Source organism: Aspergillus pseudoviridinutans (genome assembly GCF_018340605.1).
Source record: "Aspergillus pseudoviridinutans IFM 55266 DNA, scaffold_2, whole genome shotgun sequence".
Taxonomy (NCBI): Eukaryota; Fungi; Ascomycota; class Eurotiomycetes; order Eurotiales; family Aspergillaceae; genus Aspergillus; species Aspergillus pseudoviridinutans.
In genome coordinates, this window is record NW_025091282.1 from 4,380,645 (window position 1) to 4,406,678 (window position 26,034).

The following is a 26,034-nucleotide window of genomic DNA, read 5'->3' on the forward strand; positions in this document are numbered from 1 at the left end:
GATTAAACGAGTTCATCCCTCTGTTGGGAAACAAAACAAGTCTATTTAGATGTAATGTTCCATTACCTGCTACATAAGTTAATCGGAATTTGGGAATACAAGCCACCAAATCTAGGTAACGATGGAGAGCATAAGAAACTTTTAAATTATCTTCAAACCTAGACGCCACAGAATGAACCGAAACAATGTACCCCTCACATCACATGTACATCCCCTCAGGATATCAAGTCTAATGCTCATGGAAGAAAAGAGACAGAAACGACAAGTGGACCGAAATCGGAATCATGATGACCATAAGAGCTTTTAAGAAAACAGGCTCTTGGTGTCGAGAGGACCTGGCTTTCTCTCGCCTTCTGCTAAGCCCAACATAGAGCGTTTCGAAATCAAATTGGTTTGAACATCCCGACGCTTCGCGTAACGCGCCGCCTTGCTCACACGGATCTCACTGCGGACTTGGTTGGGGCTCACATACTCCTTGTTCTCGTAGATGACAGGGCCACCGAAACTGCCCTCAAGAATGACGATTGGCGTAAGGACAAAGCGAGGTCCAATCTCAACAAGGGAGATCTCAGGTTGAGCATTCTTGCCCTTGGGGGTGGGCTTGCTGTTCTCATCGTCCTTTTTGGCTCCACCTTCGGACTCTCTAATCTCATAGACTCGAATCCAAATCTTGCCATCCACGCCAAAGACACCAATGACGCGGTCAACAAAAGGCTTCATGCCCTTGACACCACGCTTGGGGACACAGAAAACTCCACGTAGCATTTCCCTGATCAATCCGCGGTACTCGTTTCCCGGGCTGCTCATAACCGGACCCTGTTCGTCAAACGACTGATCGAAAACGACAATGCCCCGGCCACCCTTCAAACAGTTACCGCTAAATCCAGTGTTCAATTCACCCATAGTGTGCAGGTTGGTGAGGTGAAACTTGATGGTAGGTCCGTTGGGAGGACGAGCCAGCCACAGATACAAATCTTGACCGCGCTTGCGTGCTTCGAGGAAGAAAATGACGTTGCATGAGTGGAGGTCTGCGAGGGAGTTCAGGAGTAGGTTGTAACCGGCCGTCTTCTTTTTCGTATCTAATTTGCTTTCTTTGTGCGTGTGAGGGAGCAAACCGCAGAGATCGGAGAGCAGATGTCGATGGCTAGAATCGCTCGTCAGCGTCTGAAACGGTCAAGTCCGAAGTGGCTAGCAAATCCTGAGCATACCGATATGTCACACCTCTTGAAGTCAACATGAGAACACGAGACTTCGGCATGAATCCAGCGGCGAGCTGCTTCTTGGCCGCTTCCGCAGTGTGCTCATCTTCGTCTTCGTCGCTGTCGCTTGTATCGTCGGCTCCAGCGAGAAGATCTTCCATCTCCATGTCTACCTCATCCTGATCTTCGGCAATTTGCCGAGCCTTCTTCTTAGACACTGTCTTGTATACTGCAGCCATTATGATTGGAATAGAATATTTCGGTTGAGCTTTTTGGGTTGCTGTTCGTCGCAGAGAAAAGATCCACGAGGATACCGAAAAGATGCTGGCAGAATATTTTTTAAAATTCACCGCCTTTGGGGTAAAAGGTCACGTGCACAACAATAGGTAAAAGTTCTTGGCATGCCCGTATAGAGAGGCCTCGATACATTCCCAAATTCATGATCGATCATCACAGTTTCTGTGTTTCTGACGCCAGTTGAAACGATCCTTGCTACCAATTGCCAACTTGGATTTTTCGTGTACTACAGCACGGATCCATATTTGGGACAATCTCTCTTTTGAATATTCTGTATGCCCTTCTCTCGGCAATCGTCTGTCAGATAGCTGCCCTTGATCTTGCAACCGCTTGGGCCTGTCATACTCTAGTATTTGGGTGAAGCTTAGTGTTCTACTTCGCGGAAATCCAATCATAGATTTGCTGGGGGGAAAAGTTTCGGCAAAGAATCATGATCATGGGTTGATAATCTGGCGCATACAAAGATTATTGAAGTCTGTTATCACTGGAGGCACGTGAGACCTTCCCACCAAGTCATATCTGACTCGCCTAATAATAATATCTTAGCCTCATAAGATATCTCTTATGACAGTTGGCACTTGACGCCGAGGCTATCCGCATCTGGAGACGAACATCCGAGTCTGGACTTTCCCAGCCTCTGACCGACTCGCTTGCACCACCACCCCTGAGAAGCCGAACGAACGCGCCAGCCTCACTCTAGATAAGCCAGCAGGGCCTTGAAACTCGAGCTAAGTAGCGAGGCTTGCGCGCACGAATGAGCAGTGCCTGGGTGGGGGGTCGCTACGGACTAGCACCCTCTCTCAGTCAAGGGCTTAGTCGACCTGAGTTGAAGCTTGAAGTTCAACCTGTTCTTTCGTCGTAGATGATAATAATCTCGAGCAGTGACTATGATTACTATGGCAGTAGACTACGGAGTACTTGAGGCGACGTATTCGGTTTATGGAAGGCAGGACAGAAGCTGCCATCGGGGAATTTCAGTGTTGGTGTATTAGATAGCGGATTGGCGTCGCGTGGGTCGCTCCACTGTTTAGGAAGGTGGAGCTCGGCCCACTAAATGTCGATGCTAATTTACAGTTTAGTCTACATCACAGGCTTGAGGCTCGCAAGTCACAAGTCAGGTCGTAATTGCGGTTCAAAATGCCCAAATAATTGATATCTATCTAGAACAATGATTGAGAAGTGCGAAGTGACGTTGGAATGACCATTTGAACCCATATCGCCGAACCAATGATTGCATACAACCCACCCATCCTCGTCGACGCCTGTGAACAGAACTACCTTCCATGGACCATCGTTGTCATACCAAGGACAAGCGAACAAAAGTGATGAGGGACCTAACGAAATAAAGTTGTGAAAGACAAGGGCAGAAAAGGAAAGTGTTCAGAAGAAAGAAGAGTCAATTTCGTAGTTAGGGCGAATTAGGACAAAAAAGGGAATAGAAGATGTCGACAACATAATGTCCTGGGAGTAATGATCGCCTACAGTGCCCATGCCCCTGAATTGCCGTTCCCAACGTTCCTCTTGTGTATCATATCCGTGGAGGCTAAGTAACAGACAAAAAGAAAGATCAAGACCATTCAATTATCACATTGCAGAGTAAAAAATCGTTCCGACAGGCGTGGCTTCCCTTACAGCAGCAAATCCGGCGATTTCTAACAGCAGCCTTGCTTCGACTCAGTATCCGGAGCCTTGCTGACTTCAATCGTGCGGCCACTGCTGAGGGGGGCTTGGCCGGAGTCACCATTATCCAAAGCCTTGCTGGAGACGATGCGGTAGATTTCTAGTAACATGTGAGTCCAGTGAGACAAGGAGCCATGAATAGAAGGAGCGAACCTGTGAGGATGTTTTGGAAAGCAAGCTCAACATTGCTTGCGTCGAGCGCAGATGTTTCGATGAAAGAGAGGTTGTTCTCGCCTGTTGCGTTCCGAGAAAATGTAAGTAAATCCGTGCATGAGTGGCTGACTGGACAATGAACATACTCGCAAATTGCTTAGCCTCATCTGTAGGCACGGCGCGAAGGTGTCTCAAATCACTCTTGTTCCCGACGAGCATGATGACGATGTTGGAATCGGCGTGGTCACGGAGTTCCTTCAACCAGCGGTTGACATTGTCGTAGGTCTGGTGTTTGCTGATATCGTACACAAGAAGGGCACCGACGGCGCCACGGTAATAGGCAGATGTAATGGCACGATAGCGTTCTTGACCAGCAGTATCCCAGATCTGCGCCTTGATCGTCTTGGAATCCACCTGGATTGAGCGGGTTGCGAACTCGACACCAATGGTAGACTTGGAGTCAAGGTTGAACTCGTTGCGGGTGAATCGACTCAGAAGGTTGGACTTGCCAACACCGGAATCCCCAATAAGCACCACTATTCAAACGGTCGTCGCAGATTAGTTATAGGGTCTTTGAGGGGAGTATGATGCCGAAAACATGAAACTTGCGGCGACTGCGCGGGGAAAGTGGCAACATTACCCTTGAAGAGAAACTATTCCGAATACTCAGATTAGCGACATAGAAACTTGGCATAGATAGTGGGCGATAGAGGAGTCACTCACATCATATTCATCGTTAGCCATGGTGGGTAAGCAGTATGTGAGCTAATTCGCTCTACGAAGAGTTTCTGAGGAGATTCGACGTGGCCGACTGGAGGTCGTAGGAACTGTAAGGGACAATGGGACCAAATTAAGCCCTGGAGACGTAAGACGGTCAGCTCTCGGATCGATGAACAGCAATAGATGCGAAAGAAATTGCAGAGAAATAGTAACACTTACAGAAAAAAGAGCAAGGTGGGAAGAAAGATAGGAGTTATCTTAATGCCTCTGGGGATGAAGCGTCCTTGTCTCCCTACTGCTTCCCGTGCTTGTTGCGGTGCCGAGTGGACGCTTCCTATTCGGGCCTAGTGACAAATCACGTGATAGTCCCCTCTGCGTGTGCCAGTCCCTAGGCTAGAAAGGTTGTTTGCTGTGATCTGTAAGAAGATGCAGCGAGGTTGAAGGTTTCTCATCTGTTGAACAGAAAGATAAGTCCTTTAATAAATGACTCAGGAGAAGGATTCTTCCTGATGTGCTCGTTGGCACCTTCTGTTGTATTCTCAATCGAAGCTCTCTTTCCCGTTCGGTTTTCTACTTAATAGTTCGAAACAGCCAAAAAGGAAAAACAAACACATTACAGCGCATGAACTTCAGAACGTCATGGTAGACTCTGTCACTTCGCCTTGATATCTTATCATCCGGGTTGAACTACAACCGTTCTGTACGGATCATTTGAATATCGAGTCTTTTGTGTCCTTCCGGTCTCTCATTGCCATCGCTCTAAATTTCGCTATCTTGCTTCTGTATGCTCAGATGGGAAAGAACCATTTCAGCTTGATGTCGACATGAGCGACGATGATGATATCTCGATTACGTCCACTGCACCCAGTGAGCAGGAATCTGAATATGAAGTGGAAACTATCTTGGCTGAGCTTGAATTTGACGATGGCATCAAATATTTGGTGAAATGGGCCAATTACCCTATTGAACGATGCACGTGGGAACCCCCTGAGTCCTTTTGCAATGAACAGACTTTGATCGACTGGAATAAGAAGAAAAAGGCAATTGCAGAAGGAAAGCGTCCAGCATTTGATCTTGTCCGGTTTGAAAATCATCTAGCTGCCCTTGAGAGGGCAAAACATGACAGGAAGCAAAGACGAGCCGCAAAGAGGAGACGTCTGGGGCTTGACGGACCCCAGCAAAGTCATCCTACTGCGGAGAGCCCTCCGAGTAATAACGTGCCTGACCCAAGGATTCCTGATGGTGCTGGCTCCAATGATATCGAAGTCGACAAATCAAAGGCTTCATCCGGACAAACTCCCCGAACAAATGCCGGCGGAGGAAGTGCGCAAGCTCAAACTCAGCAGCTTCCAAAAAGACCACCTCCCCCTATCTTATTCGGAACTGCCCCGGCTCCCACCCGCCCCAAAAGGATGAACAGTTCTGAGACGCCAAAGTTGTTCAATTTGTCGACAAGATGGAAGTACGAGAAGGCGAAAGCTTATGAGCCACCTCCCGATATGAACAAGCTGCAACTCTCTCGGCCGTCCGACTGGCCAGCCAGGACTGGGCTGGCTGCAACAAAGATAGGGCTGCACAGCGTCAGCTCACCTATCGCGAAGAATGACGCCATTACCGCTAGGCTCGGACCTCATAATGTGAGCTCACCTACGCAGGATGGGCCAATCTCGGCGGAGCTAGGTCCTCATGATGTTAGCTCGCCAAAGCAGGGTGACTTGAATAGCGTAAAGATTGGTTCGCACAACGTTAGCTCGTCGAAGCAATTCAATGGAGGTCCCGTGGAACTAGGCTCGCATAATGTGAGCTCTCCTAAGTCAGTCACTTCGGGCAGACTAGGCACGCAGAATGTCAGCTCGTCAAACGGAATCAATGACAGTGCATTGGATCCAGAATCGCATGATGTCGGTTCGCCAATGGACCTTGATTCGGATAATGTGGCTCAAGGCCAAATTGGCCAAACTCGGGAGAGTTCGGCCCTGAGTTCACCGAAACGCGCACAGGATGGGTCATACAAGCCGAATCACAGTCTGCCAGGCGCGTACAAACCAACGTGCGCTGCGGATACCTGGAGACCCGACCGACCACTGCCAACTAGCTGGAGTCCAAGCCAACCTTCCGGTGACAGTCTGACACCGAATACTAGCTCCCCAATCCATCGCCATGAACTCGAAGACTATCCGATACCCAAACTTCCAACGAGGGAACCAAAACTAGGGGCCCACGTCGTCAAAAACCGCCAACAGTATTACTGGAACCCTGGTGAACTCCTTATCTTTCTTTACTACGGCCCTGAGAGGAAGGAAATTGGTTCAGCCAGGCTATGTGGCCTGAGTCCCGAGAGTCGAAACTGGCTCATGTCTACCAAAAGGGGCAATCGAATCCATGTCTGGTTTCAGCATACATGTAACCTAGAAGAGTATAATGTCCTATGTCAGAACACGGTAAGTCAACTTCTCCGACTTTTCTTCCCATTCGCTGCTCTGAAGACTCTTCCAAATTTGCTGCTTCTACTTTGCGGTCTGGTTTCCTTTTTTTTTTTTTTTTTTTTTTTTTAAACTCCCATTGAAGGGCTTGTTGCTGACCAGGAGGCAGAAAAATAATCAGAAGTACTCCAATGGTTGGATAGAAGGGTTCGATGATACAGAGCCGAGCATCTACAGATTTGGGGAAGAACTTCGTCGTAATGAGCTTGTGGCCATATTGTATCCAGCTGCAGACAGCAGGATGCAGAATGCGTTACTTGCCTATTCCCCGAAGTCGTCAGACTTTGCATTTCTCAATGCAGATTCTGCCCATTCTAGAATCCCTGAGGACGTTTTCCTAAATGTCGCAGTCCGAAGCCCGTTGCGAGGCTTTGACACCATCACTGCTCGGCGTGAAAGAAAACGGCTTCATGTTGAGTCGCACAAGCCAGTACCCCTCGCACTCATAACTCCCCAAGATGCTCCAAGCAGAGCTCGACCTACCGACGCTGTGGCTACTCGGCCTCCGTCTGTGGGCGTCCCTGATGTTTCGACTCAAGAAGCTGGGAGACGTGTCAATGAAATATCCAACCTTCGCATTCAAATTTCGACAGACGGCAAAGTCATGACACCAAAAGCATCTGAAGCGTTAGACGTAACAAAACCCTTCGATGCAGCAAATGACTCAGTCTCAACAGACACAACCAGTGTAGCCCCCAAAATTTCAACTCAACCCCCTGGCGCGCATAACTCGCAAGCGGCACCCCAGAACACGCCACGGGAATTAGAGCATGCGAATTTAGCCGTACAGGATCGGGCACAAGAGACAAGCACACTATTATCAGCACAGCAGGCTCCATTGCCGAGACCAAGGACTACGCAACTAGCAACTGAGACCTCATCTATGACCTCTGATGCTCGAACAGCGCCAGAGGAAGATCCTGGACTTCCTTCCCGACTGAAACACGATGCGAGAATGTCTCAGTCTATCGCAGGTGATGTTAGATCGCTGTCACAGCCGTCTGAGAACACTCTTAATCTAGATGCCGTCTTCAAAGAACAATTTAGTGTCACCTATGATCTCCTCGCGACCGTGAACGATGCTGAGAAGCCTACGAAGGCTCAAGTATTCTACTTGATGTTTCCTGCCGGCTCCGAAGTAGTGCAGGAAGAGTACGAAGTCATGCACGAGTTTCTAAGAAGACACAATGCTGTGACCTATTCAAATCGCCTTCCGGAAGATTGGGAGAGATTTGCACGCACGATACATAAGGGGGTTGTCTTGGTCAGTCAGGAAGCCCCATTCACTAATAATCCAGCAGCTGCGCTGACTCAATGAAGGCTCATGAAAGCTTTATGGATTACCATGCCCTACCTTTCATCAAGGAGCTGATCCATCGAAGCGTCAGCTTCTGGAGCCTTTCTTTAAGAAAGCCACTACAATACGCTGACCACCCCATGTATTTTCAACGTGTATTTCCACATGGTGGTGTCATCCTCATCACAGAAGACTTCATGCTTAGGGATCCAGATGCCACGCTCATCATCCTGGCGTGGCTAAAGGATTGGATAAAGCAGAAATTCCCAGGGAGTTGGAAGGTCATGTTCCGGCCAAATATCCTGGACTGGCTAATGAAGCAATCTGAATCAAAAGATCCATTCAGGCAGGGAATGTAAGTCCCTTATCTAGCCTTGTCGCTTGCTCCCTTCTAACCCGATACCTCAGATGGTTGAGCATGTATGCTCTAATTCTTCAATTAAACAATCGCGTGGCAGGCTCAGAACGGACAGGTGCAAATATTCTCAGCGGCGCCAGCAGTGAGCACACTGAAGATCCTGTGATTTCACTTGACGCTATCCCACTCTATGGGTCGCGCACCGAAGAAGATGACGCGAGTATACCAAAAGGCCTCACACAGGAACAAAGGAATACCGACCACCTTGGAGAATTTTTCGCCGGTTGGGCAATAGTCAACAACCACAGGTTCAGACGGTTCGTCATGCTCACGGCAGTGAAACCTCTACCGAGATGGGAAGCCTGGCAACATATTGAGATCAGATATGGTGCAAAAGATTTTATGAAGGCCTTCAACGTCAAGTACAAGGCATACTGGGACAAAGTGAGGCCTAGGCTAGGGAAGCCAGGTCTGTCGTCGGAGGCGAAATCCCAAAACCAGAATCCTGCCTATACACCCCGGACACCTGGAGCGAATGGCCCTTCAGCCGATGAGCTGGATGTCTCGAGGGTCGGCGGGTTTTCTCACGGTCCTTCGAGGCTGAAATACCCTCAACCGTACCAATGAACTGACATGATTTGCTTTTGCTCTATGCCTAGAAGGACAGGTTTCGTAATCTTGTTTCATGCCCTTTGGTTCAAGGGGCGATTGTCGCATCAGATACCCATGTAGTAGCAAGGTTTACATCAGACATCAACGGAAGAATGGCATGTGACCAGAAAGACACTGAGACGAGACAAGAGTCCTATCCTTCGCTAGATTCCAAAAATTCCCCAAACGCCGTACGAACTTAGAATATAAAACCMAATCGCTCACTGCTTGAAGTTTGTATGGTCAAATCCATGACAAGGTAGGTATCGCGTGCCGGCATCATATATATAGTCAAAAGCCTCTCGAGTGACCGTCAGGTCACACAGCATATCACGCCTAAAATCCCGCTGCACGGGTTCGGTACTCTCGGAAATTGGCGACACTAGGTAGATTTTCAGTCCCTTGGCCCTTTGCTTTCTTCTCTTTGTCGCTCTTCTCCTTCCGCACCTTCTCCTCCCACTTGCTCTCCTCGGCTGCAATCAAGGAATGGAAACGGCCGCCCTGGCCTCGGGAAAGGTATATCGGTTTCTCCTTACGATCTGCTACGGCCTCTGTAATGAGCACAAACTTGACGCTTGACCCCGGTGTCTCGAACATGGCATCGCTTAGAATATTTTCCATCTCCGTGCGGAGGGCACGTGCCCCGGTACCCATTGCGAAGGCATTGGCAGCGATCTTCTGCAGGGCAGGGGATGTGAAGCGAAGCTCGATGCCCGAGAGCGAGAAGAGAGTTGTGTATTGCGCAAGCAGTGAGTTTCGGGGTTCTGTTAGAATTCGGACAAGTAAGGGCTGAGACAGTGCTGAGAGTGCAGCGGTGACCGGGATACGGCCTATTAACTCTGGAATGAATCCGTAGTTTTGCAAATCTGTAGGGTTGAGGAGGTCGAGGGCGTTGAAATAGGCCGGTTCACCGTCTGGTGATGTCGGTGAAGCCGCTGTGAAAAATGGCAGGTGTTTCTTGTACAAGGCTTCTTCTTCGGATCCTGGTAGGATGGGAACAGGCTGGTTGGATGTAGAGGCGAGCGGATCTCCAGGTCGCTGAGTTGGACTTGACTGTGAGCGGACAGGTTGGCCGAAACCCATCGATCCGTGCGATATCCGGTCCATGATGATCTTTTGTAGTCCCACGAATGCGCCTGAGAATATAAATAGAATGTTATCCGTGCGCACGTTGTAGATTTCCCCTTTCTGGGGGGCGTTGCCTGTAGGAGATTGCGAGAACGGAGGGTTACCAAACGGGATGTTCGATGGATATGAGTTCGGGGTACCGCTTGTTCGATGAGCATTCCTCTCCTGCTTCGCTTGAACTTGGACTGTTGTGCCCTCAATTATTTTAAGCAGTGCCTGCTGCACTCCTTCGCCACTGACATCCTTTCCATGACTGACTTTGGCGGCCGCTATCTTATCCACTTCATCAAGCACGATAATTCCCCGCTCGGCTTGCTCCACGTCGTAGTTCGCAGCCGCCAGAAGTCGGTGAACACATACCTCCGCATCCTCCCCAATATATCCTGCCTGCGTGAACGGCGTACAGTCAGATATGCTGAATGGCACCGAGAGAACTCTCGCAAGTGTTTTGGCCATCAGTGTCTTGCCCACCCCCGACGGTCCTAGTAAGAGAATGTTGGATTTCTCCAATTGAAGTGGAGACGAATCGCTAAGAAGTGCTTCGTCGGGACTGGACGTTGGTGGTTTCGGGTTGAGAGGTGAATGAACAGTGCGTTGCTGGCCTGGAAACTCATCTATTCAATGTTTAGCTTGATTTGAGAAGGATACAGGGGATGTACAAGGCTTACCCTCTGCAGGATGATGCTCCAATGCTTCTCTCCGGGCTCGCCTTGCTAGCAACTCCGCGTTCTCTTCCTCCCTTCGTTGAAGCTCTTGTACTCGTTGGTAATGATTGAAAACAGCAACACTAAGAATTTTCTTTGCTCGATCTTGTCCAACCACAAACTGATCCAGATATTGTTTCAATGACTTGGGTGTGATGCGAGGAGCTCCAAACGCCGGAGTAGACCCCAAAGGGCCAGCCGTTGGCAACCCAGCTTCATAGATGCCAGACCAGGGCTGGTTTGTAAAATCCGATCTATTAAACTCGGAATATGTGGGAAAGGATTGTGCAGAAGATGCAAAACCGCGGTTTGCCCGACAAGTCTGGCAGATAGCTACATGCCGATAACGGAGCAGGGAACTGCGATATGCTCTTGAGGCACATTTAAGGCCGTGAGCGCGAATATGTAGTCGCAGCATCACCAGGCGCCAGATTATCTAAAAAGATCTCAGGAGGAATTCCAAAGTAAATAAGTGTATAGAGCAAGTGAAGTCTAGGAGCTCTGACGGAGCAGCGAGGATGACGCTGATAAGATGATGGGGATAGATAGCTTTCCCCGCAGCACGTGAGCGATGTATCGGCCGACGGTATCMGACGGGCCGTCGCGCTGCGATCGTTCTACCTAAGACAGCTTCATCAAGTCTAAAATAACAGTGAAATGGCAGCACATGAGTTCAAGAAGGGAAAGGAAGGATTCCTACAAATGCTCCGGTGGTTGAGGCGAAGGCGAATCACATATTTTAATCGTGCCAGAAGGATGGGAACCCCAGAAGCCAGAAGAATCATTTCTAATATTTTCAGAAGTATTCTCGACACTATCTTGTGCTGCCATTTGTCATTGTGCGTAATGACTATCATGTTCAAGGTTGGCTAGGAGTGCAGCCGAAACAAGGATTCAATACTGGGCCAAATGCCAGGGGTCCAGTCTTGAGTCTCTCAATTGAGATTTGGGTTGCAACAAGACTGAGAACCATTCCCCTGAGGTGGCTCTAATGCGGATAATGAGCCTTATAAGCACATCCTTAGGGGACATTAGCAGCGACCGCTTCGCCAAAGCAGCACCTCCACCGACTGGTGAAAGGTTTCCTCGCCCAGCTTGCTCCCGGTCCTTATAGGGCATGGACTCTATGACCGGTTTAGATCCCAGTTTCTAGGAGGTTGGTTGAGGTTGTCATCTGTACAAAACAGGACATGGGTGATTGGCCAAACACCTTCTCGTAGACTCCCGTCGTTATTAAAGTGCGCTCATGGCTTCGTCTTAAAAGCGGGCTGCTGCTCCATTGTCTGTGAGATAAAGTTTCGCAATGCCGCCCACCGATTCGATGTGGAGCTGGCTTCATTTTGAGGCTCAGCGTCGGTTTGCACATTCGTTTGAATGGTCGACATCTGAGCCATGTTCTTCGCGAATCGATCCCGTTCCACTCTCTCTAGCTTCTGCCTACGTTTCATGGCACCTGGCTTATGCTGCAATGTTTTCTGCTTGATGATGTTCACTTGGTTGTTGGGATCATTCATTTCCGTTTCCGTCTCAGGCAATGCATCGGCAAGTGACTCGAGATTGGCAACGAGCTTCTTTGATGCGCGACGCCGCTTAGGGGCCTTCTGAGAGCTCTTCTCAATCTTCGATACGAAGCTGGCATGTTTGATCAAACGCTTATCTCTTTTTGTTGTTCGAAAGTCGTCTTCAAAATAGGCCGAGTTGGTGGATGAAACGGCGCCTTTTCCACCGGAGGGCTTCTTGGTGGTGGTGACTGTCTTTTTGACCGGGCGGATCGGAGCCTTGAGATAGCATACTGGTTAGATATCCACATAAATCGGGGCAACAAGAGCCTTACCATGTTGAAAGCAAGAGAATTGTGTATCCAAGAGTATCAAGCAAACTACGAAAAAGTTGACTGTCTATGATCGTCGCAGCTGGAATTCTTTTCTCCATGCTAATCCTATTAGGGGCTAGTGTCGATAACCCCCATGTTCTCGATAAGCCCCTCATTCACCGCCCACATGATTACCTCAACGGTGCGTGATTTTCCCCCTTTCAGTGAGACATCAAGTAGACCCCAGTCTAGTACCTACCTTAGTAGTCTTGCTAAATCTCCTCCGTCGTCTTTAGTTTGACCCTAACAAATAATTACTACTGGCTTAGCCAACCAACGAAACGTACKGCTACATAGATAGTAGGTACTTTCCATGTCGACCGAAAAATTGAACACTATCAACTTGTGAAATTACGATTTCCCCTAGCACCCTAGCCCCCGAGTCGGAATCGGGACAGGAAGATCCACATTCACGGGTACCAAACCCGCCGTGTCCTTTTCGATCTTACATCAGAGAGCCACCGCAAGGTCTCTGGTTGAAAGATTTGCCATTACCTTGCAGAACTCCGTGGATGCTGTCTCCAGTGCGCCTTTTATCTCGTCGGACCTGCTTTCCTGAGTCTCGTGCCACTGCCATCTTGCCTCGGTACCCGGCTTCTCAGTTCCTAACCACTCGAATCATAAGAAAAATTTCGCCTCTGTCGATCAGTTTAAGGACTTTTAAACCGCTAGTCMTCAGTTCTGTTCGATTCATGTCTGGTAGCAGTATCGGATCTACCTTCAACAATACGACCGAAGCATCGAAGATGGGCTCTCTATCACCGCACCCCCGGAAGCACAAGGTCGCCGTAATTGGCTCAGGGAACTGGTATGCTTATGATATGCTGGATGCGGTTCGAATGCGGAATGAGAAGCTGACTCCATGTTCTTGAATAGGGGCACTGCTATCGCTAAGATTGTTGCCGAGAATACAGCTAGCCACGACTCCATCTTCGAGAGAGATGTTCAAATGTGGGTATTCGAGGAGAAGGTTGAGATCCCCAAGAATTCCCGGCACTACGACCCATCTTCGCCCTTGTGTCAAGGCCCACAGAATTTGACAGAGATAATCAACAAGACACATGAAAATGTCAAGTACCTACCCGGGATTGCCCTGCCTGAGAACATCCACGCCAACCCGTCCGTGGTAGATGCTGTGAAAGACAGCACCATCCTCATCTTCAATCTTCCCCACCAATTTATCAACAAGACCTGTGAACAAATCAAGGGCAAAATTCTGCCCTATGCCCGTGGTATTTCCTGCATCAAGGGCGTCGACGTGACTGAGGAGGGCGTCAGTCTGTTTTCTGAAACTATTGGCAAGACCCTAGGAATCTATTGCGGCGCGCTTTCTGGTGCGAACATCGCCAATGAGGTTGCCCAGGAGAAATGGAGCGAGTCAAGCATTGCTTATGACCCCCCACACCTGGATTCTAAGGCCCCTTCTCCCAATCGATCCCCCTCTGCATCCACTGTGGATGTAGTTCACTTTGAGCACAAGGACGTCTCTGGCCAGCTTTCGCAGGTTAAACTGCAGCCACTGCCGTCCGAATACCCTCCCGTTGACCACACCGTCCTGAAGACCCTCTTCCATCGCCCCTATTTTCACATTAGGGTAGTGAGTGACGTTGCGGGAGTCTCCCTTGGAGGTGCTCTGAAGAACGTTGTCGCTCTCGCTGCGGGATGGGTCGATGGCATGGGCTGGGGCGACAACGCCAAAGCTGCAATCATGCGAGTCGGCCTACTTGAAATGGTGAAGTTCGGTGAAAAGTTCTTTGGTGCCACTATCGACACGAGGACTTTCACCGAGGAGAGTGCAGGGGTTGCCGATTTGATCACAAGCTGCAGTGGTGGGCGTAATTTCCGCTGCGCCAAACTCAGCATTGAGAGGAAGCAGCCCATCGACAAAGTCGAAGAGACGGAGCTCAATGGCCAGAAACTTCAGGGTACTTTGACCGCCGTTGAGGTGAACAAGTTTCTGAAGAAGCAAGGTCTTGAGGACGAATTTCCCTTGTTCACTGCAGTTTATCGTAAGAGCCCCTTTTGTTTTTTGGTGCCGCTTTGTTTATTCGCAATTGCTAACGCGGTGGTAGGCATTCTTGAGGGCTCCATGTCTGTGGAGTCTATTCCATCTTATATTGAGCGGTAATTAGGACCCGATATCACGTCTTTTCTTTTGTGCTCATGTTTCTCTTCCTTGTGACAGCAAACCGAGTTCGGTACCTAACGGAGTGGATGGGGTCAACGGTGGTGGCGCCAGTCAGGCCGTCATGTCCAGGTTGTAATAGCCTGCTTTGGGACATGGGGGAAAATAATATTGTTTCCTTGGGGGCATTGTTTCATCTGGTAATAATTTGTCATGGTCTTCTTCAGCGCATAGAACAGATGGAAGTTGAACATAGAAAGCAATAAGATTCAGTTACTCTCGAACCGCCTCCGTGATCTTGAAACTTCAAATCTCATCAGTGGCTTTATAATTATCATTATCACTATTATTATGACATGTAATCGCATAAACCCTGGTTTTCGTTAACAGGCCCAAACAAGTATCTAGGGGTGAGATAGGGGGTCCGTGGATCGAGTTGTTTTGTTCCAGACCCTGTGGCTTGACTGTTTTCCCCGCTGCCAGGGAATGGGCTGGATGCATGATGTCACACGGCCCCCGCGGGGCTTGGGTGACTTTCAGATTTCAGGCACATCCGTGGAATCGTTGATAAGCTGCGCCCATCCTTTCTCCTCCAATTGACTTTCCACTTGTAGCTTTTTCAATCTTCTCGTTACAACTATCTGTTTGTAGTGTTACTCGGTGGCTTCTTTTGAGCCGAGTAATCAACACAAGTCGGTACGCCGACAATCTCTCCACAGGCCAACATCGGAGGCCTCCCCGCGGAGCAACTGTTCTGTTAGGCTATTCGGCGTCAGGGAAAACGGTCCGAAGTGACTGTCCGAAGCAATGGTCTCTCCGCAGCAGGTTTACCTGCTCCCTTTGAAAGATGATGGCTCTCCAGATGTGCCTGGGGGATACATATATCTTCCACCGACCAGTGATCCTGCATATCTATTACGTTTCGTGATTGAGGGAAGCAGTTCGATTTGCAGGGAGGGAACACTGTGGGTGAACATTCCGGAGAGTGGCAAGCCATTCGATCGCTCGGTATTCCGGAGCTTCAGGTCAGAGCGAGCTCCCGGCCAGAAAAGAAACCTGTCATATGCCTAATTGTGTTGCAGATTGGAGCCAGATTTCAACAAGAATATCCAGATCGATATCCCGGTTACCTGCCCTGGATCCTTTTTGTTCTACACCACATTCTCACCCCTGCCTCAATTCTCTGTCGACCCTGTTCCGACCCCTAAACCAGCGAGAACACCTGACTACTACGTCGATGTCGCACCGAGGTTGACCCTTCGCGGTAAAGATTTGCCTCTCAATGCGCTCTCTATATTCTCTGTGTTGTCCAAATTCATGGGCCAATACCCCACGGATTGGAACAGACACTTGAATGGTATCAGTCAGCGCAACTACAACATGGTGCACTTTACACCGTTGATGAAGCGGGGAGCTTCAAATTCTCCTTATAGTATCTTTGACCAGTTGCAGTTCGACGACGCTGCTTTTCCCAACGGTGAGGCAGATATTGCACAAATGATCTCGAAAATGGAGGAGGAATACGGGCTTTTGTCATTGACCGATGTTGTGTGGAATCACACTGCTCATAATAGCAAGTGGCTCGAAGAGCATCCAGAGGCTGGTTATAGCGTGGAGACTGCACCATGGCTTGAGGCAGCTTTAGAACTGGACACCGCTTTATTGGAGTTCGGCCAGGACCTTGAGCAACTAGGCTTGCCCACTGAATTCAAGACCGTGGATGACTTGTTGGCTGTCATGAACGTACTACGAGAGAAGGTGATCAGTGGCATCCGACTCTGGGAGTACTATGTCGTTGATGTCAAAGCCAACACCGGGAAGATCCTGGAGCACTGGAAATCAACTGGATTGAACGATCCCGCGTCCGAGAAATATGCGGAAGTTGATATCAGTGGATTCAAAGATTGGCCTTTGAAACAGCGGGCTGATCTCATACGCCAACATGCCATTCCCACGGCCAAGCAGGTTTTGGGACGGTTCAGCAGAGCGGTTGACCCTGAATTCGGGTCTCTGATCCTGACTGCTACGTTCGGGAAGTATGACTCTTCAAGCTCCGATATTGCCTCGGTTGAGAAGGCGCTCGCAACGATACTGGATGAGGTCAATCTGCCATTCTACGAGGAGTACAATGCAGACGTATCCGAGATTATGAATCAGCTATTTAACCGAATCAAGTACATCAGGATTGACGATCATGGTCCGAAACTTGGGCCTGTCACGGACGAAAATCCTTTGATTGAAACTTACTTCACCAGACTACCTCTCAATGATATCACAAAGAAACATAGCCCCAAGGCCCTAGCCCTCGTGAACAACGGCTGGATCTGGAATGCGGATGCTATGCGGGATAATGCTGGTCCTGATTCAAAAGCCTATTTGCGTCGTGAAGTCATTGTTTGGGGCGATTGCGTCAAGCTCAGATATGGCTCATCTCCAGAGGACAATCCTTTCCTTTGGGATCATATGACCAAGTACACCCGCCTTATGGCCAAATACTTCTCCGGCTTCCGCATCGATAACTGCCACTCAACGCCGCTGGTAGTTGCAGAATATCTGTTGGACGAGGCGCGTAAAGTCCGACCAAACCTCACAGTCTTTGCCGAGCTTTTTACGGGATCCGAAGAAGCGGATTATATCTTTGTTAAGCGTCTCGGTATAAATGCTTTGATTCGCGAGGCTATGCAAGCCTGGAGTACGGGTGAGCTGAGTCGGTTGGTCCATCGCCATGGCGGCCGTCCCATAGGCAGTTTCGATGTTGAGTTGCCTTCAGCAGGGAGCAGTCATGCGATTGCTTCCGCCGGGGTTAACCAGAATCAAGAAAAGATCTCTCATATTCGTCCTTGTCCTGTTCAAGCGCTTTTCATGGACTGTACACATGATAACGAAACACCAGCACAGAAACGGGATGCAAGAGACACATTACCCAATGCTGCTCTGGTTTCAATATGCGCCTCGGCCGTCGGAAGCGTCATGGGCTATGACGAGATATATCCCAAACTTGTGGACCTTGTTCACGAAAAGCGGCTATACTTCTCGGAGTTCTCGGAATCGGCAGAGGTTCATCGTGACAGTGAAAGCGGCGGAATCGGGGGTGTCAAGAAGCTGTTGAATGAACTTCACACGATGATGGGAGCGGAGGGATATGATGAAACGCATATCCACCATGACGGAGAATACATTACCGTTCACAGAGTGCATCCCAGAACGCGCAGAGGAATTTTCCTGATCGCTCACACTGCTTTTCCGGGGCATAGTACCAATGCGGTGCTTGCGCCCACTCATCTCGTTGGAACGCAGGCCAAGCACATCGGAACCTGGAACCTGGAAGTGGACTCGAGCGATAGCACCAGAGCAGAAATTCTAGCGGATAAGGATCACCTGCGAGGACTGCCTAGTCGGATTCGAAAATTCGAAGGCACAAAGGCCGAACAGCACGGCGATGATACCATTATTTCAGTTCTCGATACGTTTGCTCCGGGATCTATTGCACTCTTTGAGACGTCCATCGCCAAGGCTGAACATGCAGCAGGGTTGGAGAACCACATCACTGAGGGAGCGGATGAAGCTTTTGCAGAGCTTAATCTGATCGATCTCAATTTCGTCCTTTACCGCTGTGACGCGGAAGAAAGGGATTTGAGCGGAGGCCAGGACGGAGTCTACAACGTCCCCAACCATGGGCCCTTGGTCTACGCCGGTCTTCAGGGATGGTGGAGCATCTTGGAAGATATCATCAAGTATAACGCACTGGGCCATCCACTTTGCGATCACCTCCGTCAAGGCCAGTGGGCTCTCGATTTCATCGTCGGGCGTATGGAAAAAGCGGCAAAGAAGGAAGGATATACTGCACTGGAGAAGCCTGCTAAATGGTTACAAGAGAAGTTTCAGGCAGTCCGCGACTTACCAAGCTTTCTGTTACCCAGATACTTCGGCATCATTATCCAGGTGGCGTACAATGCTGCTTGGAAGCGTGGCATTCAGTTGCTGGGACCCGATGTACGACAGGGACAGGAATTCATCCATCAACTGGGCATGGTCAGCGTGCAGGTTACTGGCATTGTGAGATCCGCATCTCTTTGGCCTACAAAGACCGTTCCCAGTCTTGCAGCAGGTCTTCCCCACTTCGCAGTGGATTGGGCGAGATGCTGGGGCCGTGATATCTTCATATCCCTTCGAGGCCTCTTTCTTTGCACTGGCCGTTTTGATGACGCCAAGGAGCATATCCTAGCATTTGCTAGTGTTCTCAAACACGGCATGATCCCGAACCTCCTAAGTAGTGGCAAGCTACCCCGGTACAATTCTCGAGACTCCGTGTGGTTCTTCCTCCAGGCCATTCAGGACTACACAAAGATGGCACCAAACGGCATTGAAATCTTGAACGAGAAGGTTGCCAGGCGCTTTTTGCCTTACGACGATACCTGGTTTGCGTATGACGACTCTAGGGCATATTCAAAGCATTCGACTATCTCGGAGGTCGTTCAAGAAGTATTCCAACGACACGCGCAGGGATTGTCATTCCGAGAGCACAACGCCGGGCCTGATCTCGACATGCAAATGAAGCCGGAAGGCTTCCAGATCGATGTCAAAGTCGACTGGGAGACGGGAATAATCTTTGGTGGCAGTCAACACAACTGCGGTACGTGGCAAGACAAGATGGGAGAAAGCGGGAAGGCGGGGAATAAGGGCGTGCCTGGTACACCTCGCGATGGTGCCGCAATTGAGATCACCGGGCTGCTTTATAGCGCTTTGACTTGGGTTTCCAGCTTGCATGAGCGCGGGCTCTACCCCCACGACAAGGTTGACATTGCGGACGGGAGGTCAATCACTTTCAAGGAATGGGCGGCGAGGATCAAGCAGAACTTCGAACGCTGCTACTACGTCCCAAAAAATCCCGAGGAAGATGGTCAGTACGATGTTGACCCTAGCATTGTCAATCGCCGGGGTATCTATAAGGATCTTTACAAATCCGGAAAGCCGTATGAAGACTATCAGCTCCGCGCCAATTTCCCCATTGCCATGACCGTGTCTCCAGACCTTTTCACACCGTCAAAAGCGTTGGGAGCTCTGGCTCTCGCAGACTCGGTCATTGTCGGCCCAATCGGTGTCGCTACTCTGGATCCATCCGATCTCAACTATAACCCCAATTATAACAACTCGGAAGACTCGGACAATTTCGCGACCGCCAAGGGTAGGAACTACCACCAGGGACCTGAATGGGTCTGGCAGCGGGGATTCTTTCTTCGTGCTTTCCTGCACTTTGACCTTGAGCGCCGGAAGACAGCAGAGGAACGGACGGAGGCGTATCAACAAGTGACTCGACGCCTAGAGGGTTGCAAGCGCGCGCTGAGAGAGAGTCCATGGAAGGGCCTCACAGAGCTTACAAACAAGAATGGAGCTCACTGTGCAGACTCTGTAAGACATTTATCCTGCCTTCGGATTTTTCTATCTATGAAAGCTAATAGAATTCTGTTATAGTGTCCCACTCAGTCATGGTCGGCAGGATGCTTACTTGACCTATATTATGACGCCTCCAGACATTCTTGAGACATTTTGTGAAGGAAGATTCGACGTTGATTATTGTTGGAGGGGATTGGATATAACATTTGCATATTAGAAGTAGACCAAAGTTGTGATATCCATCTACTCCGTATATAGTCTTATCCGATGGGCCTTATCTCATTGCATGAAAACTATGCATTAGTTATGTGCTCTTTTAGTTCCAAACACCACCTGCTGACTAAGTGTCTGCACAACTCATCATCCCCACTAGTACAACTTTGGCGATGGCCTTGTTTGAGCTTAAAGAAAGAAGCCCAACGCGATCTAAATTCTCAAATCCTCGACATTGCAGCTAAGAAACAGGCGACTACTCCTCGGAATTTTTTGACCTGCATTGATTCTCTGCAAAGCGTTTGCATCCCTTGCGAGATCGCAACACTGTGCTCGATACGCAACTCCACTCCTGACGTCAGCTCTTTTTGCCCAAACCACTTCCGCTGGGACACAATCGCGTGCCGTATGTATTCGTGAAAGCCACGGTCGACACATAAGTTCAGCACTAGCTTGGTGCATTTCGAGAGCCATGTCTCTCACAGAGTCCACTCTGACGGCTCTGGGAACTGTCGCGGCCGCAACAGCTGTTGAGACCGGGGACCATGGGCGGAAATGGATGGATCAAACGAAGAACCAGCGGGATACATACACGCAGCTTGTGATAAGTCTGACGCTAGGGCTCAGCGCATTCATGTCCTTTTGTGTACGTTGAATGGTTCTTCACGTCTAGATTGCTTACTAACAAAGCATGGCGAACAGATCTTGCGACCGAAGTGGAGGGAGCTGTATGCTGCACGGAGACGGCAGCGCGGCGCCGCTTCTGACTTACCCGAACTCCCTGACACCTTCTTTGGCTGGATACCGGTTCTGTTTCGGATAACGGACGAACAAGTACTCAATTCTGCGGGGCTGGATGCATTCGTGGTAAGTGCGCTACTGATTTTGGTTACATGTGTTTATTGCTAACGGAGGACCGCCGGTATAGTTCCTCTCGTTCTTCAAATTCGCAATCCGCTTCCTTGGCGTTGTCTTCTTGTTTGCCGTCGTTGTTATCGGCCCAGTCCATTTCAAGTATACCGGCGAATATGGGCTACCGGATTGGGATCATGAAGACGGCGATGACGGGAAGGAGAGAAAAAAGAAGCTGATTTCGGACCCGAACTATTTGTGGATGTATGTGGTCTTCGCATATATCTTCAGCGGTCTGGCGATATACATGCTTCTTCAGGAGACGAAGAAGATTATCAGTATCCGCCAAAAGTATCTTGGCAGTCAGACCAGTACAACGGATCGCACTATCCGTCTTTCAGGTATACCCGAGGAATTGGCGTCTGAAGAGAAGATCAAGGAATTTATGGAAGGGTTGCGAGTTGGAAACGTGGAGAGTGTCACTTTGTGCCGCGACTGGCGCGAACTTGATCTTCTGATCGATGAACGCTTAAAGATCTTGCGAAATTTAGAATGGGCCTGGACTAAACATTTGGGGTATAAACGACCGAAAAACCGCGAAAACTCGTTTTCTTTGACGCGCCAGCAACCCCGAGGTTCCAGTCTATTGTCGGATGAAGATAGCGAGCACACACAGCTTCTTTCGGAAAGTGGAAGGGCACATATCACTGAGCATGTCCAGAAACGACCAACTATCCGACTTTGGTACGGGCCGCTGAAGTTGAAGTACCGGAACGTCGACGCGATTGATTACTACGAGGAAAAGCTTCGAAGAATAGACGAGAAGATCAAAGCTGCTCGTGAAAAGGAATACCCGCCCACAGAAATGGCTTTCGTGACAATGGAATCTATCGCTTCATCGCAGATGGTCGTTCAAGCGATTCTTGACCCGCATCCGATGCAAATGTTCGCAAGGCTGGCACCAGCCCCAGCGGACGTTGTGTGGAAGAACACCTATGTTCCTCGCCCCATACGGATGATGCAGTCATGGTTCGTCACAGGCGTTATTGGCTTTCTGACTGTTTTCTGGTCGGTGCTTTTGATTCCCGTCGCTTCTCTGCTGGAACTTGAGACTTTGAACAAGGTGTTTCCTCAACTTGCAGAAGCCCTGGCTCGAAACCCTATTGCGAGTTCGCTTGTGCAGACAGGTCTTCCAACCTTAGTCCTCTCGCTGTTGACAGTTGCTGTCCCTTACCTATACAATTGTATGTTGACTCTTTCCTTAGCTGGTGAGTACTTGATTAGCTGACCCATATTACAGGGCTCTCGAACCAACAGGGTATGATGTCGCGGGGCGATATCGAGCTCTCCGTCATATCGAAGAACTTCTTCTTCTCATTCTTCAACCTCTTCTTGATTTTCACTGTTTTCGGTACTGCGACAACATTCTACCAGTTTTGGGAAACGCTTCGAGACGCTTTCAAGGATGCAACCGCCATCGCGTTTGCGTTGGCCAAGTCTCTTGAATCTTTCGCACCTTTTTACATCAACTTGATCGTTCTACAAGGTCTGGGGCTATTTCCCTTCCGACTCCTGGAGTTTGGAAGTGTTGCATTATACCCCTTCTTCTTTCTCAGTGCCAAAACACCACGCGATTATGCTGAGCTGCAAACGCCCCCAACGTTCAGCTATGGGTACTCCATTCCGCAGACAATCCTCATTTTGATCATTTGCGTGGTGTATAGTGTTTTCCCAAGCTCTTGGCTGATCTGTCTTTTCGGGCTGGTCTACTTTACTATGGGCAAATTCATTTACAAATACCAGCTACTGTATGCTATGGATCACCAGCAACATTCTACTGGACGAGCTTGGCCGATGATCTGCAGTCGAGTGTTTTTGGGATTGATTGTCTTCCAGTTGGCCGTGATCGGCGTACTCGCTCTGCGCAGAGCGATAACTCGGTCGTTGCTGCTCGTGCCCCTTCTTGGAACGACTCTCTGGTTCAGCTACTATTTTGCCCAGCACTACGAACCCTTGATGAAGTTCATTGCATTGAAGAGCATCGATCGTGACCGTCCTGGGGGTGGTGATATCTCGCCTTCCCCCTCGTCAACCTTCTCGCCTCCTTCTGGCCTCGAACGTGACGCCCTTCCTATTCAAATCGGCGGGCGACAGCTTGGGCTGAAGTTGAAGAAGTACGTCAATCCGAGTCTCATTTTGCCTCTGGATGATGCGTGGCTCCCAGGACACCCCACAGCTCGTGAATATCAGCGGGCTTTTGAAGCGCATGAGACACGTAACGGCAATGGCTCCGCGGTCTAACCCACTCAACAATGTCCAGCCTTCGGACTCGACTACAACTTTCATCGACTCATCTAGGCGGCTTGAGTGTCCAGCTTCGTTTCTTTTCTTGCACTTATAGATGCCATACCATATGTAATTTCGCCGTATTAACCCAGCTCTTTCCTGATTTTGTTGCAACCTTCATGAATTCATGACGAATGACCGCGATACCTTTCTGTGAGATTATGGACGCTCTAATGATTCCCTGGTGGCTCTTTTGGAATTCACTCGTTATGCAATCACTCGTTATGCAAGCCCCATGCTTTACTATTACTTTTGTTGTTTTTCAACCCTGCTATGCTGGCTGCAGCAATCCACTCTTTATGCACACGATTTAGACAACTGTACTGTACTGGTCATTATCCGTTCATGTCGACCACACGCTCTTATCACCTACTCTTGTCTTTACATATATGATGGTTCTTGGACAGTTTCTGTTGAGGCCCATCACGCTCTCTGTTACTCTTTCATCAGAAGTTTCCAGAATATCCATTTAGACTAGATGTGACATTGCCGCTCGAACCCATGTCAAGAGCTACGCAACGTAAAGGCTTGTAGGAGAATCTACACTGCCACATGTATCTACTCATTCCGAAGAATGATGACGGTGGGTGGCTTGAAATCCGAAGATGAAGCCTGACTGTCCACACCCAAAACAGGGCATGTAATACGACCAGCCATTAGAATATCTTTGTATATACCTCGGAGACGCACACGCTTCGGGGTTTGACGCTCCTTCCTGGCAGCCACAAGTATAGCGAAGTGAGACACGGCTTCTGGCTAGCTTAAAGGGGGTTTTAGACAACGCAGAGTGAACTATGGCCAACTGTCACATTCCTTGGGCTTCTCCTAGTGGAATTTCTATTCAGCGAAAGTGCCTTCCGCGCAGCGAGTAAATAGTTAGGAATAGATTGACCCAGGTCTTCCGAAATCGTCATGCATAAGCCATGAGGAGGTAGTCTAGACACCAGTATCTTCATTCATGCGATATTCCGCTATAAGCCGCGGACCTACGTTAGTTAGCTAAGTATATCGCGTCTAGACTATGAGGGCGTAGCTATTGGCTGCTGACGGCTGAATGACTGAAATTGAGTTTCAGTCTCGCATTGCTCGCACCTCTACGGAGTATTGTAACTACCTTAGCCGATGTTGTATGCCATAGATAGACGCAAATGCGTGAAGTCGCAGGCCAGGCACTGGGGGAGAGTGCACGTGGACAAGCCGCATGGAATTCGAGAACCATCGCTGCAGCATGGACAATGTAAAACCATCAAAGCAACATCCTCGATTATCCGTACTGCTATCAGTGCGAGTGTGATAAGGGCATATATTGACTCTGTTCTAGAATATGCCAAATGTGATCAAGTGATCCGACAATGGCTCCGGGTCTCGGGATAGTGTCTGGACGAACTTGTTCTGGACCATTGTTGTCTTGATTTCGACAGGACTAAGTATCTACCTTCCCGAAGCGCATGCGACCACTGCCCAACTCTAGACTTTTTGCATTCCTCGGCTAATTCTCGCACTTTGATCGCACGCTAGGGTGGCCAGCATCATCGATTTGCCATCTCGAGATAGATTTGCGGCCCTGAACCAGATATTGGCTCATCGGGAGCATACCAGCGAATCATCGCCGTGCCGACTCTACTCCCCCAAGATGGTAGGTACTTTCCGTCAATCATTTCCGCTGGTAAGCTAATTGATTAGCTGAGATTGTAGGAATTGATTTAGATGCGTGCAGGTACAGGGAAGCAGATTATTAGTAAGTGGTGAGCTAAGTTGACTTATTTTCGCCTCCTAGGTGACCCCCGGATCATCCTAGCCTTCCAGTTGGCCGTCCCGTTTATCTGAGTTTTGACGATTGCCGAGTGCGGTTCTGGATTCGCCCCAGAGAGCTCTTCTATGACGGGATTCATCCAGCGCTTTCCTGGGCTGAGCGATCCCGCCCCAAGTTCATGTCCGCATTACGCAGAATTTTAGTGCCCGTTCTCGCCATGGATGGTAGTCATGGACTTGAATGGCTCCACTATCTGGGTTATCATCACTCGGTCGGTACTCCACTTCTCCAGCATTTCAAACAAGGTTGCCTCTCTAGTATCATGACTACCTAGACACGCAATAAACCCATTGCTCGTTGGTGTTCTGGAGGCCTGGCACCGACGTCAGAACGGTTCCCTCGGGAATATTTATGCCCATCCATGGTCCTCGGAGGCGAACTGTTGAAATCTTATCTACCACGTTTATGCAGATATTTTAGATTTGCCTCTTATACTCAGCTCTATCTCAACTTTTTCTGCTCGACAACCAACCTGTTCGCAATAGTATAGAGCATTGGCCTGCCTATTTCAAGTCCCACAGGTCTTCAGTTGCCTTAATAACTCTGGCCTGTTGCGACCCGCTGGAAGGTCAACGCTCTCTAAACCTTTATCAGATAGGGCGGTAGTGGCAAGTTAACCTAAGTGGAAAGGGTACTGCGCTTCCTACGTCCAGCCTTTTATGCAGTAGCCCTTTTGCACTTGTAGGGCACTTGTGCTAATTGCCTTGGATGCGACGGCTGTGAAGCCTTGCTTGACACTTCTTTCTTA

At 49.3% G+C, this 26,034-nt stretch overlaps 8 protein-coding genes across 8 annotated transcripts; 4 read left to right on the plus strand and 4 right to left on the minus strand.

The window, feature by feature from the left end:
- Window positions 1-303: 303 nt before the first annotated feature.
- Window positions 304-1,438, minus strand: Asppvi_003590 (ribosome biogenesis protein BRX1; the record flags this gene model as incomplete). The annotated part of the gene is made up of 2 exons (XM_043299551.1): window positions 304-1,144; window positions 1,209-1,438. The coding sequence occupies 2 exons, from the start codon at window positions 1,436-1,438 to the stop codon at window positions 304-306; spliced, it is 1,071 nt and encodes a 356-aa protein (XP_043155486.1).
- A 1,710-nt stretch (window positions 1,439-3,148) lies between these two features.
- Window positions 3,149-4,073, minus strand: Asppvi_003591 (Rab family GTPase; the record flags this gene model as incomplete). The annotated part of the gene is made up of 5 exons (XM_043299552.1): window positions 3,149-3,276; window positions 3,330-3,410; window positions 3,476-3,865; window positions 3,928-3,982; window positions 4,053-4,073. 5 exons carry the CDS (start codon window positions 4,071-4,073, stop codon window positions 3,149-3,151), a joined length of 675 nt encoding a protein of 224 aa, XP_043155487.1.
- An 800-nt stretch (window positions 4,074-4,873) lies between these two features.
- Asppvi_003592 (putative Chromo domain protein Chp1p) lies at window positions 4,874-8,814 on the plus strand (the record flags this gene model as incomplete). Its single annotated transcript, XM_043299553.1, has 4 exons — window positions 4,874-6,490; window positions 6,642-7,796; window positions 7,853-8,184; window positions 8,238-8,814. The coding sequence occupies 4 exons, from the start codon at window positions 4,874-4,876 to the stop codon at window positions 8,812-8,814; spliced, it is 3,681 nt and encodes a 1,226-aa protein (XP_043155488.1).
- Window positions 8,815-9,174: 360 nt separating this feature from the next.
- Asppvi_003593 (putative ATP-dependent Clp protease) lies at window positions 9,175-11,053 on the minus strand (the record flags this gene model as incomplete). Its single annotated transcript, XM_043299554.1, has 3 exons — window positions 9,175-10,580; window positions 10,635-10,924; window positions 10,974-11,053. The coding sequence occupies 3 exons, from the start codon at window positions 11,051-11,053 to the stop codon at window positions 9,175-9,177; spliced, it is 1,776 nt and encodes a 591-aa protein (XP_043155489.1).
- An 861-nt stretch (window positions 11,054-11,914) lies between these two features.
- Window positions 11,915-12,507, minus strand: Asppvi_003594 (FAM207/SLX9 family protein; the record flags this gene model as incomplete). The annotated part of the gene is made up of 2 exons (XM_043299555.1): window positions 11,915-12,448; window positions 12,505-12,507. 2 exons carry the CDS (start codon window positions 12,505-12,507, stop codon window positions 11,915-11,917), a joined length of 537 nt encoding a protein of 178 aa, XP_043155490.1.
- Window positions 12,508-13,235: 728 nt separating this feature from the next.
- Asppvi_003595 (glycerol-3-phosphate dehydrogenase family protein) lies at window positions 13,236-14,807 on the plus strand (the record flags this gene model as incomplete). Its single annotated transcript, XM_043299556.1, has 4 exons — window positions 13,236-13,351; window positions 13,420-14,552; window positions 14,616-14,667; window positions 14,729-14,807. The coding sequence occupies 4 exons, from the start codon at window positions 13,236-13,238 to the stop codon at window positions 14,805-14,807; spliced, it is 1,380 nt and encodes a 459-aa protein (XP_043155491.1).
- A 668-nt stretch (window positions 14,808-15,475) lies between these two features.
- Asppvi_003596 (putative glycogen debranching enzyme Gdb1) lies at window positions 15,476-20,209 on the plus strand (the record flags this gene model as incomplete). Its single annotated transcript, XM_043299557.1, has 3 exons — window positions 15,476-15,693; window positions 15,751-20,077; window positions 20,141-20,209. 3 exons carry the CDS (start codon window positions 15,476-15,478, stop codon window positions 20,207-20,209), a joined length of 4,614 nt encoding a protein of 1,537 aa, XP_043155492.1.
- A 538-nt stretch (window positions 20,210-20,747) lies between these two features.
- Window positions 20,748-23,428, plus strand: Asppvi_003597 (putative DUF221 domain protein; the record flags this gene model as incomplete). Its single annotated transcript, XM_043299558.1, has 4 exons — window positions 20,748-20,921; window positions 20,978-21,142; window positions 21,204-22,371; window positions 22,428-23,428. 4 exons carry the CDS (start codon window positions 20,748-20,750, stop codon window positions 23,426-23,428), a joined length of 2,508 nt encoding a protein of 835 aa, XP_043155493.1.
- Window positions 23,429-26,034: the final 2,606 nt, after the last annotated feature.